Source organism: Fundulus heteroclitus, unplaced genomic scaffold, assembly GCF_011125445.2.
Source record: "Fundulus heteroclitus isolate FHET01 unplaced genomic scaffold, MU-UCD_Fhet_4.1 scaffold_66, whole genome shotgun sequence".
NCBI lineage: Eukaryota > Metazoa > Chordata > Actinopteri > Cyprinodontiformes > Fundulidae > Fundulus > Fundulus heteroclitus.
The window spans coordinates 497,621-515,598 of NW_023397099.1; the positions used below are offsets into that span (position 1 = coordinate 497,621).

Consider the following 17,978-nt stretch of genomic DNA (forward strand, 5'->3'; position numbering starts at 1 on the left):
AACACATGATCGCCATGGGAAAAACATAGAAACGGAATAATTTTCCACCGCTTTCCTGCCTGGAGGCGCAACCACGGAGAACAACTGTTCTCCGTGGTTGCGCCGTATTGTATTTGCCGTATTGTATTTACCGTATTGGCGCCCACCGGCGCCAATACGGTAAATACAACTTAATTTTGCACTGGTCATTGTTCTGCTTAAATAATTAAAGCCGCGAGCGGCGTCGATCGGCCTTGCAGCCAAGCGCCTTCGCGCACCGCCCGCCGCCAGCCACCGCAGAAGCATGTGACACATTTGCGTCGGATTGTTTACATTTTTACCATCTTATTAAAACTCACCCGTCCACGTATGATGGCGATTTCCTTGATGTACATAACCAGATGTGAACTGGTTGTGAGCCTCTAGACCCTTGTAAGCTCTCATTTCCTCAAGAGTGTGCAGAGGGTTTTCACCGAACACCAGGTAATGCACTATGTCGCCGTGCTCTACATTTGGCCAATCATCTGGATTACGGCTAAACAAGGCACCGTGGAGGGCATACGGGTCCATATGGTCGATCACGGAACATTTCCTCAGATAGACGTCCTTATCTGGTCGCTCTAGCGTGCTGGCGTACCTATCCATTCGCGATACGATAATATGTGTACTAGGGCTGTGCATAAAAATCGATATAAAGATTAATATCGATATTTTTAAAAACGATTTAATATCGATATTCTAGCTTTCAATATCGATATACCTCCCAACCTCTAGGGGGCGTTTTTTTTTTTTTTTTTTTTTTCCCTAGGGGGCGTTATTACAGCGCAACCATTACAGTTCACAGCGAAGGAGAGCAAGTGAGACAAATTTGTGGAACGGCCGACAGGATTTTAGAAGCTCCTTTGTCCCTAAAATCAGATGTTTGGGCACATTTTTGGTTTCTGTGACACGTTAAATGCATTGAAGCAAATGCACTTTATTTTCCTGTTAATATGTCTGTGATCAATAAATAGAACATGAACATAATATTTGGCTGATTTTGGTGATTGAATCACTGAGCATTAATTCAAAGTAATAAATATCGATATTGGAATCAAAGCAAGCTGAGCTATGTATCGAGAATCGTATCGTATCGTGAGCTGTGTATCGAGAATCGTATCGAATCGGCTCATCCTAGATGATACCCAGCCCTAGTGTGTACGACAACTAGAGATAAGGAAGTGTGCCACCCAATATGGCGGACCGGAAGTTGGCCAGTGACGTCAGTGAAAACCCCCTATTACACGAGTTGCTCCTCCGTAGTTTGACTCCATGTCACACCTACTGCCACCATGCTTCTCTCCATTCCTATATTTTCGTCTGAGAAGAAGAAGAATTATCTTGTTTGCACATGTGCAGTGCGCGGAGTTTGGGGAAATCTGCTCGTAGACGCTCGTAGCTCTGCTTCAATAGCAGGACGCGCTCACGATCGCTCATGGGGGCCGACTGAATTTCAAACATGTTTGATTTTCATCCGACTGTCCGATTCCTGATCGGGAGATGATCGTGAGAGGCGAATCGCCCCTCGTTACCCCATGTATACTACATGACGCAGGATGCTGATGCTGCTGAAACTCGCCCCGATCCAAAACTGAACTGAATATTATCGCATGACTTCTATAGACTTCTGCCAAAAAAAAAAATTATGCCCAGCTTAACAGGTACTGCAAATTAAACCTTTAAAAGCTTTCCCTGTCCATTCAGCATCTGTCTTTTTCTACTTTTTATGGAGCAAAAGGTTTATCTGACGACAGAAGGGTTTTAAGGTGTCGATAGCATTAAATGGAAGGGTAGGCCTGCAGCATGTTGTCCACAGTCCCGATCTTACTAAACTACAGGTGCATCTCAGATAACAATATAATAAAAAATTGTATATAATATCAATTCATTACATGCACACAAATAAATTCTAATTGATTTTAATTGGTTAATTTAGATCATTTTGGCTTCTATCAGAGGCCAACTCAGAATTAATTTTCCCAGAATATGTGACCAAATAAACAAGGATTTTTTTAAAGCAGACTGTCAGAGCCATAACAAAAGTTCAGCAATAAAACGATTTCTACAATATTGGGAAAACATGTGAATTTGAGTATTATATGGGTGATGACAATGATATGGGTCACAAATAAACAAATACAATTATTAAAAAGTTGTTACTGTCTAGATCTTTTTGGCTAACAGATTCCAGATTAGTCTCTCCAGCTACTAGCAACTAACAGCTTTAGTGAAAAAATGGCATCTTAGGTGTGGTTATTTACTGACTTATATAGTCAGTATCTCTTTCTATAGATTACATATCTCTTTACCTAATTTTTTTTTATTTATGCTGCATTAAACAAGTGCACTAAATGTCTTACAGAGTGCTGTATAAAAGCACATTATCGGAAAGTTGAGTGGAAGGAAAAACTGTAGTTAAAAAAAAGTTTTGTAATTGTCTGCATAAAAAAGTTTTGTAATTGTCTGCATAAAAAAAAATCCTTGTTAATTTGTTTTGAATTATACTCAAATTTGGCGAGAAGCTGTATTTTAGGTTGTCCCTGGCTACAAGTAATCCTCAAAATAAACAGAAATAAACCCTTGAAATGTATCACTCCGTGTAATGAATCAATGGCTTTCAATTTTGTTACGGAAATAAATGATCTTGTTGACAATACCCTAATTTATTGACATAGGTCTGTAAGCTGAAGACTAAGCGCTAACACCCCATCTGCAGCTATTGTTGCTTGGTGCCCTCAGCAGCAGCTCCTGCTGGTCGTTGAGACTGGAACCAGCAGACAGAATCGTTCAAGTTTCTTATGTTTCATGTCATGACCGCATGAGCTGTGGAAGCCTTTCAGATAATAAATATTCCTAGTAAACTGTCACATTTCTATCTCCTAGCAGAGGGTTCATTCAGGCCTGTTGCGCCGTCTGAGACCGGTTACAGGCTGCTCGGCACAGACCTCTTCAATGTTTGTCTCGCATGTTGAAGGAGGCTCGTGCTCTGTAGGCTCCAAGCCTTCCACCTCGTCTTCTCCTTGATCATCCGTCTCCTCTGCTTCTAGATCCTCTTCTTCACCAATACATTCATCTGGTCGGAGCTCCATCATCTCTTCGCCCTGTGCTGCAGCCTCATCTCCGCCATCAGAAGGCTGCTTGGAAACCTTCTGAGGAGCTTCTGAGGTCTCAGGGGAGGGCTGCGTGTTCGCTGCTGTGGAGGTCTGGCTGGCTCCGATGGACTCAATCAGCTCGTCCAGATTTTGCCCGCGTGAAACGTCTGAAGGGAAAAAAATAACAAATAAAACAATGACCGAATGGCGTTAGCATGCTGCATCTGGCTACCAAACCACAGGCCTCAATGTAAATCGGACACGACACAGAGCCCGATTTCTTGCAAATCTCGCTTCAGCCACAGTCAGAAATGTTGCCTCTCATGCAAAACAGATGCCGAGAAAAATTCAAAGCGAGGGGGCTAGGGTCGAATTCAAAACTTTGGGTCAAGGCATGCAACGGTGATGCTGTGCCGGTGTTGGTGTCCAGCCTCTTCAGGCGTTGATGTTGCTGCTACATGTCTGCTATGACTGGGCTGACCTGAATCCAGCAGCAAGTTATCAAACACTAGTTTTACAAAACATTGACAGAATGAAGTGGATTAGCCTACTACAGAATACCTGGGACCATCAAGTGGCTTACATTAAAAGCTGTACCAGTCTGTGAGGGTCTCCCTGGGGTTTCTTCAGGTATTCTGCAGAATAACCCTCCCAGTTGAATTATTGTGGAGAGACTTGTTTCAGGGGATTCTGTACACTTTTGTTACAATTCTGCTTTAAAAGGCAGCCATGAGTGGCAAAACGTTCATCATGGCTCCCACAACCTGTCATCTGACAGAGTTAAGTGCTTTGCAGAAGTATTCTTACTCATTGAATGTTTTTTTAGACTTTACTACATTAGAACTGCTAACTTCCATGGATTTTACAGGGAGGGTCTTCAGAAGCTGGTGTCTATCAGGTTTAGCACGTGTGTCTGCTTCAATAAAGCTGAATGGCTGAATTTTCTCCTCAGTGCGTCATCAGGTTCAGCAGAGACTCGGGTGTTTTGAACCAGGAGAACATCTAAAACAAGCAGACAGGCTCTTGAAGACTAGAGTTGGCCGCCCCTGTGACAGACCAACATTATTTGGTGCAGATTTGTGAAAAGGAAGGACATTTTACACAATTTTCAAAACTTTCTGGGTCATGCATTAGTATTCAGCATTCAAAGTTGATCCTTTGTAGAATGAACCTTTTCTGCCAAGACAGCTGCGAGTGTTTAGGAGTATATATCTACCAGCTTTGCTAATTTATACTAATTCCAACTTTTGAAATTCCTCCAGCTCAGTCAGACTGGGTGGGGAGCATCAGTTTTCTCACTGTTCAATCCTTGTCATAGAATCTCATTTAGGTCTGGACTTTGACTAGGTCGTTCTAACACATACATATGCATTAATCTGTATGTGTCAAGGCCCAGTGCCCTGCCACCTTTGGATGTACCAAGTGCAGCGCACCAAACTAAATTATCCCCTCATGCCCTCAACTTATACAGAGCCCTGCTTATGATTAAGTCATATTAGAATTACATTTTAATTATGTGACCCATGTGTATTGACACAGATACGCATCTAAAACTTGGAGGACACCAACCCTGGAGGACTAGAGTCTTTCAAACCTCCAACAAGTTTTCTTCCAGGATTTCCTTTTATTTAACTACAACCATCCTCCCATCAACACTGATCAAATTCCCTGTTTCTATTGAATAAATGCATCCCCACTAGGGCTGAACAATTAAATCGCATTTGCAATATATTCGCAATTTTAAAATATGTAATTTTTGGCTATGTAACAATTAATGGACAACACACTCCTTTAGGTGTGGGTAATACGTTTGAAGTGGAATTGTCTCCACATGGAAGGGAAGAGAGTTGCATCATTTGTTTTAGAGTTTAAATAATCATACTTTTTACCAGAAACCTTCAGGAATCTCACCACTGCATTAAGTAACGGTCAAACTGTTTATTACATACACTTGTTTGTTGGTTGCATTTTATGTTCAACAAAGATTGACGTCCAACTCAACAAGCTATTCTCCTGAATAGGAATATTCTGATTAATGAAAACAGTTTGTCATTTTAAATAGTCCTTGTTTACAAACATCATTATCTATAGGCAATGTTTGTTGCTTGTGGTTGATGCAGACAGAAGTCTAAATTAAAATGGCTGATGTACTCCCATCTCTCCTTGATTTCTACCTGAATGCCACTGTTCAACTACACTACCATTAAGAGCACAGATGCTGAAGCTGTGCCATGCCTTTATACTCTCTTCATGGGCAGGTGTTTTTCCATCCTCTCTGAAGAGATCCAGAGCTTTTATCCTGTTGGTCAAACCAGTGCTTGCAAATGAGTCATGTTTCACATGTTTACCAAACATCCTACATGAGAAACAAAAAGCTGCATCTGTAGTTGCAGAATATTCTAACCAGGGAAGGCTTTCAAAACATTTTGAATTAAATGAACACTTTTTTTTTACCCCAAAGCAGTGCTGGGGATAGTGGGACAACTTCACTTGTTCACCCTAAGTCACTAATGACCCCTTAGTGTTTGTGGACGCTGGTTGCTGCTCACACATCTTGACTTTCATCTGTTTCTTGCCTTTCAGTCTCTCCTCCTCCTCCCTGACCCTGATCCTTATTCTCTACAGCAGCAGCAAAAAATTAAATAAAATAAATCACAAAAAAACCCACAAATGTATATTGATGTAGACAATTCCTACATCAATATAAATTATACGTCTATTAACGTAATGCCTACAAGGCATTGCGTTAACAGACTTGCTAATAACGTTGCTAACTTAACTGGCTAGCTTAAACGGCTAATTCATCACCAGACCTTACCTCCCTCTCCCCCATGTCTGCTTCATGTGGGGAATTTCCTAATATCCATCTACAGAAGTCATGCGATAATGGTCGGTTAGTATAAGCTCATTTGGTTTCACTCAAACAGAATATGCCAGTGAGACGTATCCTCTATTTGGAGTTAACAACAACATACTAGCTATGCGATTTAGTAGAAATATGCCTCTTCCCCCGTCGGAATTATCTGAATTAATGCATAAATATTTATTGTTGCTGAAAATTAATTGCAGCATTTACACTGGGGCTCAGTTCACTTATACTGTGGCATGTGCCCCAGTAAATGGGGTCTGATGATGCCAATCTTGCAAGGCATTATGAATATTATCTTGTGTTTGAGGCAGCTGGTCCAAAATGGATCCTTTAAATCTACTAGCATAATTAATCAAGGAGCTAGGTTTGAGAAATGTGGCTAGTTTCTGCAACTAAAAAATTCCCAAAGAGAGGGTTTAGATGCTTAGATGTGTGGCTGAAGAAAATATGAGCAAATTGCAGATAAAAAAAAACCCTGAGTTGACTTCCATGTCATAATCTGGGATGGCTGTACAGATTATTCCCTTATATTTGCTATGTGGCTTCTATCCTTTAGTGAGGTGTAATTTAAATGTGATGACTATCCATCGCTTAGAGACTAATGGACCCAAACCCGAATGACTGCGTGTGTTATTCTTCATTTAGAAACCGTACAGTAACCCACAGTCTGTCCAGCCCATCAGCCCACCATTGCCATTCAGCGGCGGACAGTCCATGCCCCTCTTCTTCATCAGGTAGCGGATGGTCTGAAGCTGAGACATGATCTCATTCTTCTGCTCCTGGGCCACTGATTTGACACTGTGGAGGTAAACGGGACAGAAAAAGCAATTACAACAAGTCTGAATGCTCACATTTGTTCATAATACAGTCCTCCACTCATCTGAGTGGAGGTGAATGTGCAACATCAAGCTATGTTAATGTACAATATTCAGGTTTTCCTGTGGTACCAAAAAGACAGTAATCAGAGGCACACACATTGAACAAGGTGAATAAGTGATTCAAGCTGTGTGGTAATAAGGTAATTATTTAGTGCAACAGTTTCAGAAAAAAAAACAAGACTAGATTAAAAACTATATTTACATTATGTTTATATCCTGCTTTGTAATCCAGAGTGGAATCATCAGCAGCTTTATGCATGCGTTATACATTTGCAATGTGAAAACGGAGCAGGTCTCCTCTTTTCTCTCTTTGCTCTGACTGCATGCAGGGCTTTCAGGACGAAGCAGCTGCCTGTGCCTGTGAGACAGCGCTAAGGGAAAGGGGGGAGACTCACGCAACTCTGGCAGCTGTCGTGAGAAAGATTGCCGTTTTCACATCGCTACGTTGCCAAAAACACAGAGAAAACTCACTAGATTTGTTTCAAATCGCTTTTTTGGGGTCAGAAAAGTCCCCAAATATAGCGACATAGTTGTTAAGTTGGATACACTGGATTGTCTGCTCTAGTTTTCCTTCACTATCGAGAGCAGCAGTCAGCAGCTTCATTCACTAGCAGCTACACAGCGAGACAAACAGGAGCCAGCTGGGTTGGTTTTTCAAAATAAAGTAAATTTTAACATCTCATGATATTTAAATTCATTTTAAACTGGTTTTGATTAGAATAAATGCACAAATATACAGTAGCTATGCTATATCACATGGTTTACACAAAAAAAAAACATTTATTGTGAAGGTGTGCCGTCTTTTTTTTTATATATATATATATATATATATATATATATATATATATATATATATATATATATATATATAGTACTTGTTGATGGCTGTGTTTAGAAAACAGAGCACCTCCGCATGCAGTGTTGCATTGGATCCAAATGTTGTTCGAAGACCGTCTGATTTCCCGACGTTAGTGCCTGTAAAGTTTGCTCCAGCTGCTGCTGTGCTGTTTACGGTAGCTACTGCGGACGTGACTGCGTTGGTTACAGAAAAGTAACTTGACATTGTTAGCTATTGTCTGCTTCTTGCAGCTGATCTGTGGCTGTCTGCAGTGGTGTAGTGGTCCCTGGAGAAGTGGGTATACTCTCAATGTTTTAGAAACAATGACATGTAACACTGCTCTATTTAGTTTACCCAAAAATCCATCACTAGGGTTTACTCATTTTAGCCTTAAATATTTAGCCTAAAACATTTAGATTAAAATATTTCCTTGAGCTACTGCGTGAGGTGTGAAAATACTGTCGTCTCTTTTTAAAGATTTTATCCAGCTTCTGGCAGGTAATGTAAAATTTTCTTTGGTTTATATTGAAGGAATTCCTACACTACATCCAGAATCAATATTGCATTACTTTACTGTAGGTTTTTCAATATAGACCTAGATGATAAGGCATATGGAAAGTTCTACATTGAATGAGAAAGAGAATCTATGGAAAGAGATAAAGTTAATGACGAGGAAAACATAAGATAAGATAAGATAAGATAGGGCTTTATTGATCTCACAGTGGAAAAATTTACTTGTCACACATCGGCTTAATAGACAAAAAGAAAGGTGCCAAAAGGAAGAAAGGTGCATAAGGTATAAACTCAAATCTCTTTGTCTTTGCAAATCATGAATTGTCAAATATACCAGTTTAAACACCCAAAGAACTGTTGATCCTGTTGATTTTCCTCGTTTTTATTCGCCAATATTCCTAGTTTTTCAATCCGCTTTTGTTGAAATTAGCATTTTCCCATTCTCTAGCTCCTTCTCTGCCTCAAGCTCCTTTTCCGAACATTGTAAAAACATACGGCTTTACGATCAACCGGAAGCAATTTCTGTCGATTATATGAAATTCAAATTTATTTAGGAAGAAATATGCAGTATTGATATTTTGAGATTATTTGAAAAGGCAATGGGAACTCGTTAATAACGTGATCAAGAATTTATCTTATTTTCATTCAAACTAATGTTTACTAACTGTTTATTTAATTAAGCTAAAGACAATTATTCTTAAGATCTTTTATCCTTTATAATCATAAAGCATTAAAGTTTTATTACTACGTGTACCAACTGAACTTAGTTTACCCTTATATGCAGCTGGTAAACTCACGAGACATCGTGAGCTACAAAGCAAACATGTCTGCTAATGAGGGAAAGCGGAAGAGCACCTGTCTTCAAGGACACCAGGTCTCTAACGGTTATCTCCTACGGAGGAGACCATGGACTCTGGCAGATAAGAAACCCCGGGAACCTGGAGGCAGACGTTATGGACAATACATAGGGAAATGATTTCCATCTGGGAGAGGCTGTGCATTTTTTCTTTGGCCAAGATTAAAGAGCTCTGTTTCTCACAAGATGAGTGCCTGTCATTTCTCTTTTTAGTAAGGTGAATAAGAGGATTCCACTGACAATAAGGCCAATTTTACTCAACACAACACTTATTACATTTTAAAAGAAGTTTACAGCTAAGGAATAAACAGTTCTAAACTGTATTAAAGTGTAAGAACTATTAAGACCCCCCCCATCCCAGCAGCCTAAGCGTGGAGGTTTCTTATTCTGATATCTAAAATTACTCTCATATGGAAAAGAAAGAAAATAAGAGGAGAAATGTAATATTTTTGAACCACCTTTATTTCATCAGCTTTTAGCACGAGTACCACCATGCTGAAACACCAAAAGGCTGCCTGCTGTGGTCTAACATCAGGCTGCACTAACCGCTTTATGGGCCTCATGTAATCCGTAATAATCATCTTTAATTGTCATTGCAACAGACATTCCAATGAAATGTGTCCTCTGCATTTAACCGGAGCGGTGGGTGGAGTCTTGCTCAGGGACCCACAGTGGCAATCTGCCTATAAGCCCTGGGCCACCACTCCCCATCATGTATAAAGGCTACACAAGGGTGCCAATGCACCGAACATTCTTGAACTGCAGTGGGAGGGACCACACAAATAAATCCAATGGCGGCATATTGTCCCCAGGTTACTTTTTTAACACCCCTGGTCTAGTGCTACCACAGAGGACAGGAGTGTAGACAACACATATGGCACAATGATTTGTATACTTTGAGGTTTTTTTTCCCCGGAGGATACACCTCTGTTTGTGAGTCTGTGTCACGCCTCACCAGTTTGTGAGTGGGTCCAGCTGGGTGAGGATAGAGTTGAGCATCCTTTCTGTCTGGGCCAGCCTTTGCTCCAACTCATTTAACTGGTTCTCTGTGTAAAACAAACAGAGATGAATATGATCCACGGTAACCAAATAGGTGTGACCAAAGCCCAGATAAAGGCAAACTGTCAAACGCACCTGCCTCTGCTGACTTTTTGGCTCCTTTAGCAAATTTGTCCTTTTGTGCCTTGTCATCTGAAGACTTGATCTGTGATAGAAAAGCAAAAATCAGGACTTTGCACCTGGCAATCACGTTTAAGAGTCGTGGAAATTAACGAGTGTAACTTTGTACTGCAGGAGCAACGCAGACGTTTACCTTCAGAAACTTGTAAGCTGCAAACACTCCCACTCCGATGGCATAGAGGGGCATTAGCGTGAACACGTAGCCTTTGCTGTTGTTGGACTTGTACTTGTCGCTCTTCATCTCCTGCTCCATGCGTTTCTTCATCTGCTGGATGCTGTCAGCGCTCTGATGCGAGCCGGGGGAGTTTACACCGACAGACTGACCCCTCGATGCGCCCGGGCCTGGACCTACAATGCATTCAAATGGGGGGGAAGGGGATGAGATTCTACAGCCGGACCTGTCTGAATCCACTTCAGCTCCTCCTGCCTAAAAACAAAACCTGGAAAAGACAATTGTCTGATTTTCTCAGGAATCAATGAGTATTTTCTACAACTTGACGCACTTACCACATAGTTTGGTAAGATAACACAAAATTGTCATCTTGATACATTCAGCCATGTAGCAATTCACTTAAAGCAACAAAACTAGCAAGCACAAGACCCATCATGACCCAAACTTAGAGTGAGAGGGAACATTAAGCTCCAGATCAGCCACTGTGTGAGCATTATATGCAGCAAACTATAGGGATTGGTGATATAGACTTTAGATTTTATGACAATATATTGTGGTACTATTGTGATAACGATAAAAAATTATGATAAAAGACTATTACCGGCTTCTTGTAGTGTTTTTAGGTAACTTTGTGGCTATGACTTCAAGTCAACTATAGCCCCATGAATACAGATACTGTTCTTAAAAAAGACATTTAATAATGTAACATATATTCAATTCAATTTTATATTGTGCCTATTCACAACACATGTCATCTCAAGGGACTTAACATACATTACAACAAAACTCTAAATATGTTGCGTCAGGACAAGTTACATTAGGAAATGTGATTTTTAATCACTAAACTACGTACAGTAATGACATTTAATTATAATTTTGAATTTATTGACATTTACTGATGCTCTGAAGAAACCAAGAGAGGAGAAAGTTGTTAAAATAACAATCATGACATTACTGGTAGCTTTGGGGTTTTTCAGACATTACTAATTGGAATTAATCATTGCGAAGACAAACTCAAATTCTTATAAGATATTTTTCTCGATAACGATAAAACGATACGATAAAGGCCCAGCCCCAGCAACATGTATCTGCAATGTTGAAAAAAGGGTTTGCCGCAGACAGATTTCTTCTGTTCTCAGGTTTTGGTCATATCTGAAAAGGATAACCTGAGTAAAAACTGAAATGCAGTTTTCAAATAATGGTTTCATTTGTTAAGGGGGAATAAGCTATCCAAACCAGCCTGGCTCATTGTGAAATCATGCAGAGAACCCACAAAAGCTGAATTCAGTTTCCCTAGCCACACCCAGGTCTGCGTGTTGGCTGGTCTTTAAAAAGGAATTCCCATAGACTGAACCTGACAACAGGAAATAGGCCAGAAGACCTCAACAAGCAAAAATTCATGCCTGAATTTGACTCAATTCCATAATAAATACGGCCAAATTGGACGAGCATTTTCTGAACATACGTTATGGCTGCATGTTATGAAACTGATGAAATATTCCTGGGTGTAAAATTGATCTACTTGTCTTTCAAAGTACCTTGAGATGAGATGCGTTGGGAACAGGCACAGTACAAATAAAGTGCTATGAGCTGAAATCACTAGAGCTCAGTCCAATTGAAAATGTATGGACTATGCTTAATGACTGGACCTGTGCAAATAAACCAGCCAAATTACATGAGCTCCACAAATTCTGTCAAGAACAGCAGAGGAATATCATACATGTAGACAGCTGCTAAAAGCCTATGGTTTCTTTCCAACTTTGTCAGGAAATTATCAACACACATCTGAGCCGGCATATTTACCTTTGCAGGGTAGTGAGGAGAGAAAATTAGAGATGTGCCAATCAGTCAGCCACAAACCAGAATTGGACCATTTTCCATTGTTCCACTTTGATTGCTGACCAGCTGTTTTAAATGCTGGAAATATATATTTTTTATATATATATATATATATATATATATATATATATATATATATATATATATATATATATATATATATATATATATATATATATATATATATATATATATATATATATATATATATATATATATATATATATATATAGAAAAGAACCATTCAGGTGAATCACAGAACAACGAATGACATACACGCACGGACATTTCTAAGATTGATTGCAATTAAATTTATATGTGCTGCTGTTTGTCTCCGTAATAATTTGAAAAAACTGGAAAAGTATCTTCTGACACGGCTCAAAACAACATGGAGACGATTTGGGAAGATAAATGGAACAGGAAATGCAAGACTTGGGTTTTTTCTAACCGACTGGGTCTAATGGGTTGGTCTGATCAATCTAGTTCTTTTCTACACCATCATGCTGGGAGCAGACATTACAGGACAGTGAGCTTTAAATTCAACAAGACTCCAATAGGCTGTACACAAACCACAATGGAGCTGTGTAAAAGAGGTTGTAAAGTGTACAAAGAAAACATTCGGGTTACAATTAGAAAAACCACAAGGCAGATTCTTGCTGCTAAAAGCCATATTTATTGAATTATTCATGGAGTTCTCCATGTTTTCTACACTACAACTGGACATTATGGAGGAGCTTCCCTGCAAGGTCCCGCTCATGGATTGTGACCCACCATTTAGCCCAACACGTAACATATTAGACGACATTTTGTCATTCTGCTCCAGAATAAACTTCTTTTACTGGGATGTGACAGACCAACACAGAGCTGTGCATAATTATGAAGTGGAAGACCAAGGACACATTCTTTCCATGTTTACAACCAAACATCTACAACATGTGGCATGCATTTTTATTTGGACCCTTTTTATCTGACACCCATGAATAAAATCCAGCAACACTAATTGCCAGCCAATGAGAGCATTAATCAGAGAAGCGGCTAACTATTCATAGGTCTAAGGTTAAGAAAGAGGGTCTATTGTTGAAAAACCTACCTAGTCTCCTTGCAATCTGGCTGAGCAGTTAAGGCCGGACAGTGATTCAAGATCGATATATATTGAGCAATAGACGTGTGGTGCGATAGAAGAAAGAGGTCAATTAAAAGTTCTATAGAACAATAGTTTTCCTTCCTTTTACATTCTAGCCTATTTTTATCACCAAGCTCCGGCCCCTTCAAAGAGTTCAGAGAGCACGTGTTCTGTTTCTCTTGTTTTTCTTGTTTTTTAAAAACTTGGAGCTGTAGTAAAAAGTCGGTTGAGTTTAAATTCAGTTTTTGTGTGTTCTATATCTAAAAATAGGTCATTAAGCAACACAATAAAATGGCCAGGGTAACACTTAAAATGCACTGCCCTAAAAAAAAAATAAAAATAAAAAAAAAATCCATCCAGGATGGCACATCAATGCGAGCTGTGGCAAGAAGGTTTGCTGTCTGTCAGCGTAGTGTCCAGAGCATAGAGGCGCTAGCAGGACACAGGCCAGTACATCAGGAGACGTAGAGGAGGCCGTAGTAGGGCAGCAACCCTGCAGCGGGTCCGCTACCTCTGCCTTTGATCAAGAAGCAACAGGAGGAGCGCTGCCAGAGCTCTGCAAAATGACCTCCAGCAGGCCTCAAACGTGCATGTGTCTGCTGATACAATCAGAAACAGACTCCATGAGGGTGGTATGAGGGTCTGACGTCCACATGTGGGGGTTATGCTTACAGCCCAACACCGTGCAGAACGTTTGGCATTTGCCAGAGAACACCAAGATTGGCAAATTCACCACTGGCACCCTGTGCTCTTCACAGATGAAAGCAGGTTCATACTGAGCACATGTCACCGAGTCTGGAGACGCCGTGGAGAACGTCCTGCTGCCTGCAACATCCTCCAGCAGGTCCAGTTCACAGTGGGTCAGTATTGGTGTGGGGTGGCATTTCTTTGGGGGCAGCACAGCCCTCCATGTGCTCGCCAGAGGTAGCCTGACTGCCATTAGGTAGAGATGAGATCCTCAGACCCATTGTGACCATATGCTGGTGCAGTTGGCCCTGGGTTTCTCCTAATGCAAGACAATGCTAGACCTCATGTGGCTGGAGTGTGTCAGCAGCTCCTGCAAGACGAAGGCATTGATGCTATGGACTGGTCTGCCCGTTCCCCAGACCTGAATCCAATTGAGCACATCTGGGACATCATGTCTCGCTCCATCCACCAACGCCACGTTGCACCACAGACTGTCCAGGAGTTGGCAGATATTAGTCCAGGTCTGGGAGGAGATCCCTCAGGAGACCATCCACCACCTCATCAGGAGCATGCCCAGGCGTTGTAGGAAGGTCATGCAGGAACGTGGAGGCCACACATGCTACTGAGCCTCATTTTCACTTGTTTTAAGGACATTACAAAAAAAAGTTGGATCCACCTGTAGTGTGTTTTTCCTCTTAAATTTTGATTGTGGCTCCAAATCCAGACCTCCATGGATTAATACATTTGATTTCCATTGATAATTTCTGTGTGACTTTGTTGTCAGCACATTAAACCATGTAAAGAACAAAGTATTTAATAATATTTCATTCATTCAGATCTAGGATGTGTTATTTTAGTGTTCCCTTTATTTTATTTTTTGAGCAGTGTATATGTTTTGGATTTTTTTTTATAATCAATATTGATCAAAATGATTTCTTTATTGATGTGCTTTTTTCCTGTATCGTCCAGCCCTACTACCAGAATTAATTTCTTAACTCAACTCCAACCGCACATCAACCAGGAGATCACATTGAGCAACATTCACTGCAGGCCTAACTTGCCTCAGTTAAGGAAACAGGTATAATTCAACAGCAGGAAAGAATCTTGGGGAAATGGCTCCACAGGAGAGGTCCAAACCCAAAACCACTGCTGACCCAAAACACTGTAAAAGTCTCTCTTACATTAGTATAAAAAACATTAAAAAAAAACTATTTTATGATCCCCAAGATTTTGGGGAAAATATTCTATAGACTGATGTGACAAAGGTGGAACTCAGAAGGTGTGGGTCATGCTGCAGCTGACCTAAAACTAACAGCATTTCAGAACCAGACCATCGTACCGACAGTCAAACATGGCGGTGGTAGTGTGATGGTTTGGGGCTGCTTTGCTTCCTCAAGACCTCGACGACTTGTCAGAATTGACGGAATCGTGAATTCAGTACAGGACCTTCAATCATCAACCACAGTTTGGTTCTGCAGCCCGACAATGATCCAAAGGACAGCAAGGCTATCTCTCTGAATGACTCAAAGAAAAAAAATTAATTACTGGAGTTTTTGAGTGGCCTAGAAAAAGTCTGGATTTAAATTAGAGATCGCCTGATACGTAGGGCCGATTTTCTTGGGCTGCTTCTTGAAACAGATATTGCTTTTTCTTCTTCCATTTACATGAGAAAAATGACGATAACAAATGTTACACAAGTGTCAATTTAAACCAAAAGGAAACATTGATTAAAAGGAGCATAGTTCCAGAATTTTTGCAAAAGTTTCCTCCTTCTGTCTAGATGTTGAAAGGACACCAGTGTTGTACATGGGAGAAGAGGATAAGCTCTTTAGTTTAGAGATGTCATGTTTTCTGAGATAAAACAGCTCTAAATATTGAGGTAAGGCTGTGTTCTCTAGGGCTGTGAAAACATTTTAATTAATTCTCATATTAATTCCTAAAAATCTGTTCATAAAACCAAAGACTGATTTAAAAAAATAACGACATGAATCGGGAGTAACGCCGTAATGCACGCACGTGCAGAGCTCATTTTTACTACACTATAAACACCTCGGCGGCAAGAAGTATTTACATTGAAGTGTTTCATATGTGACACGGAGCTGCTCCAAGTGTGATGCCGCGCGTAGTAGCTAGGTGAGTGAGAGCGCACCGTGTCACAGAGAACACGACCAGAGATCACTCTCTCATGAACTGACTGGATGGAGCCTGTAGAGGCAACTGCAGTAAATGGAGTCAGGCATGTATGAGAAAGAAAAAAATAAACTTCAAACTTGCGCAGAGCTCCTTTAGAAAAACACAAAACATTAACAATGGATAGCAAACAATGTGGAATATTTAAAATATAACAATAAAAAATAAACACTTGCTTGTCTGTGCACTTCATGTAGCAGCACAAGACCTGTTCTGCTGAGCTTCAACTAAGTGTTCCCACAGGCCGCAACTTCATGATGCATTCAAGTACACTTCAAAAGCAAGATATTATACATATATATGAAGATACCGCAGCATCTAAAATGCTAAATTCTGATTTCATTTCATCAAATGTGAAAATTAGATTTACTCAACACTTCCTAAATAGCATCACTGACTATTTTTGTTTTTGTTTGTTTCATATGTTGGTCAGATATTGACAGTGGTATAAAATACTAAAATCAAACTAAATCCCTCACAGCTTCTTTTAAAATGCTGGGGGAAAGATGAAAAAAATGAAATGTATAGGCTGCAACTATCAGGAAGAAACAGAACAGTCTTGGTTAATATGTAACTAAGAACATTTTTCTTAATTCTGGAACAATTCTATAACTTCATCGCTGATTTTTTAAATCTGTAACTAATAAATCCATTAGCACCATGGACAGCAGCACCACCGACTCCAGGCTCTGCAAGTCTACATAAACAAACTTGATGCTCAAACTCAGCTTATTTCTCTGATTATTTCTAGAATGTGTTTTCAAGTGTTTGTTTTTAACCTCTGAAGCACTTTGTGTTGCACTTCTGTCTGTCTTTCCTTCCTTCCTTCCTTCCCAACTTAAATCACCCCATTATGACCACAGGGTCATCTTTTTCTATTCTGGTAAAGCCTGACCACCGCTGAGGAATAATGCGACAACTACTGCATGATGGAGGCTACCCAGCCACACACACACACACACACACACACACACACACACACACACACACAGAGGCCACAGACAAGCTGACAGCAGCGTCCTGGTGGGAAACACATGACAAGACAAGACGGAGACGCGTCACCTTTCCTGTTGTAGCGAGGGTCGAACTTGGTTTCCTTCGCCGCTGTCCCCCCGCCAACCCCGAACAACCTCGGCAGGACGACAAACGTGAGGAGCACCGCCGTGAACGCCAGGGCGACCTGTTGGGATGTTGACAACACCATCCCTGCTGCTGAGAAACAGCCGAGGCAAGGGCACCTAACGCCGGGCGCACACGGGCAGCTGCTAGCCGCTAACAAGAACCGAACAAGCTGGGGGTGGGAAAAATCACCTGCAACCGAATATAACCTGAAGCTATCAGGGCAGCGGGTGCCGGAAGCTGTCTTTTACCACTCCAACGCCAGGGGTGTTCAGCCCAGAACAGCTGCGCCCTGTTGTTAGCTCACACGGAGCACTTCCGGTAGAGAGACTTTCAAAATAAAAGCGACCCCTTCAAAACAAATCTGAGTTAAGTTCAAAACTGTATCCATAGACGCCCCGTCGTCGGGTGGGAGGCGTGCCGACAGAGCGGCCATCTTGGGTCAGACCAAGCTGCAGTCAGACAGAGAAGGACCTCGCTGCAGCCTTGCGGAAAGGGGCGGGGACGGACCACTGTCAGTCCCATACCTTATATGGAAATGGGATTATTGCACTCCGGAAATGAAGGGGGCGCTATTTTTATTATCACTAGTACCTTAAAGAAGC

At 40.9% G+C, this 17,978-nt stretch overlaps 1 protein-coding gene across 1 annotated transcript; it reads right to left on the bottom strand.

Moving 5' to 3' along the window:
• Nucleotides 1-2,665: 2,665 nt before the first annotated feature.
• Nucleotides 2,666-17,706, bottom strand: ccdc107 (coiled-coil domain containing 107). The gene is made up of 6 exons (XM_036133691.1): nt 17,317-17,706; nt 10,377-10,591; nt 10,199-10,268; nt 10,020-10,110; nt 6,668-6,777; nt 2,666-3,277 (listed from the first exon to the last, which is right to left on the bottom strand). Exons 1-6 carry the CDS (start codon nt 17,456-17,458, stop codon nt 2,910-2,912), a joined length of 996 nt encoding a protein of 331 aa, XP_035989584.1. The 5' UTR covers nt 17,459-17,706; the 3' UTR covers nt 2,666-2,909.
• Between the last annotated feature and the right edge of the window lie 272 nt (nt 17,707-17,978).

Excerpts from the sequence above, each read along its gene's own strand:
- ccdc107 (XM_036133691.1), bottom strand. The coding sequence starts at position 17,458 with ATGGTGTTGTCAACATCCCAACAGGTCGCCCTGGCGTTCACGGCGGTG. Across the intron at positions 6,778-10,019 it reads CTGGACCCACTCACAAACTG|TGTCAAATCAGTGGCCCAGG; the intron begins GTGAGGCGTGAC and ends TTACCTCCACAG. Across the intron at positions 3,278-6,667 it reads TCCGCCGCTGAATGGCAATG|ACGTTTCACGCGGGCAAAAT; the intron begins GTGGGCTGATGG and ends TTTTCCCTTCAG.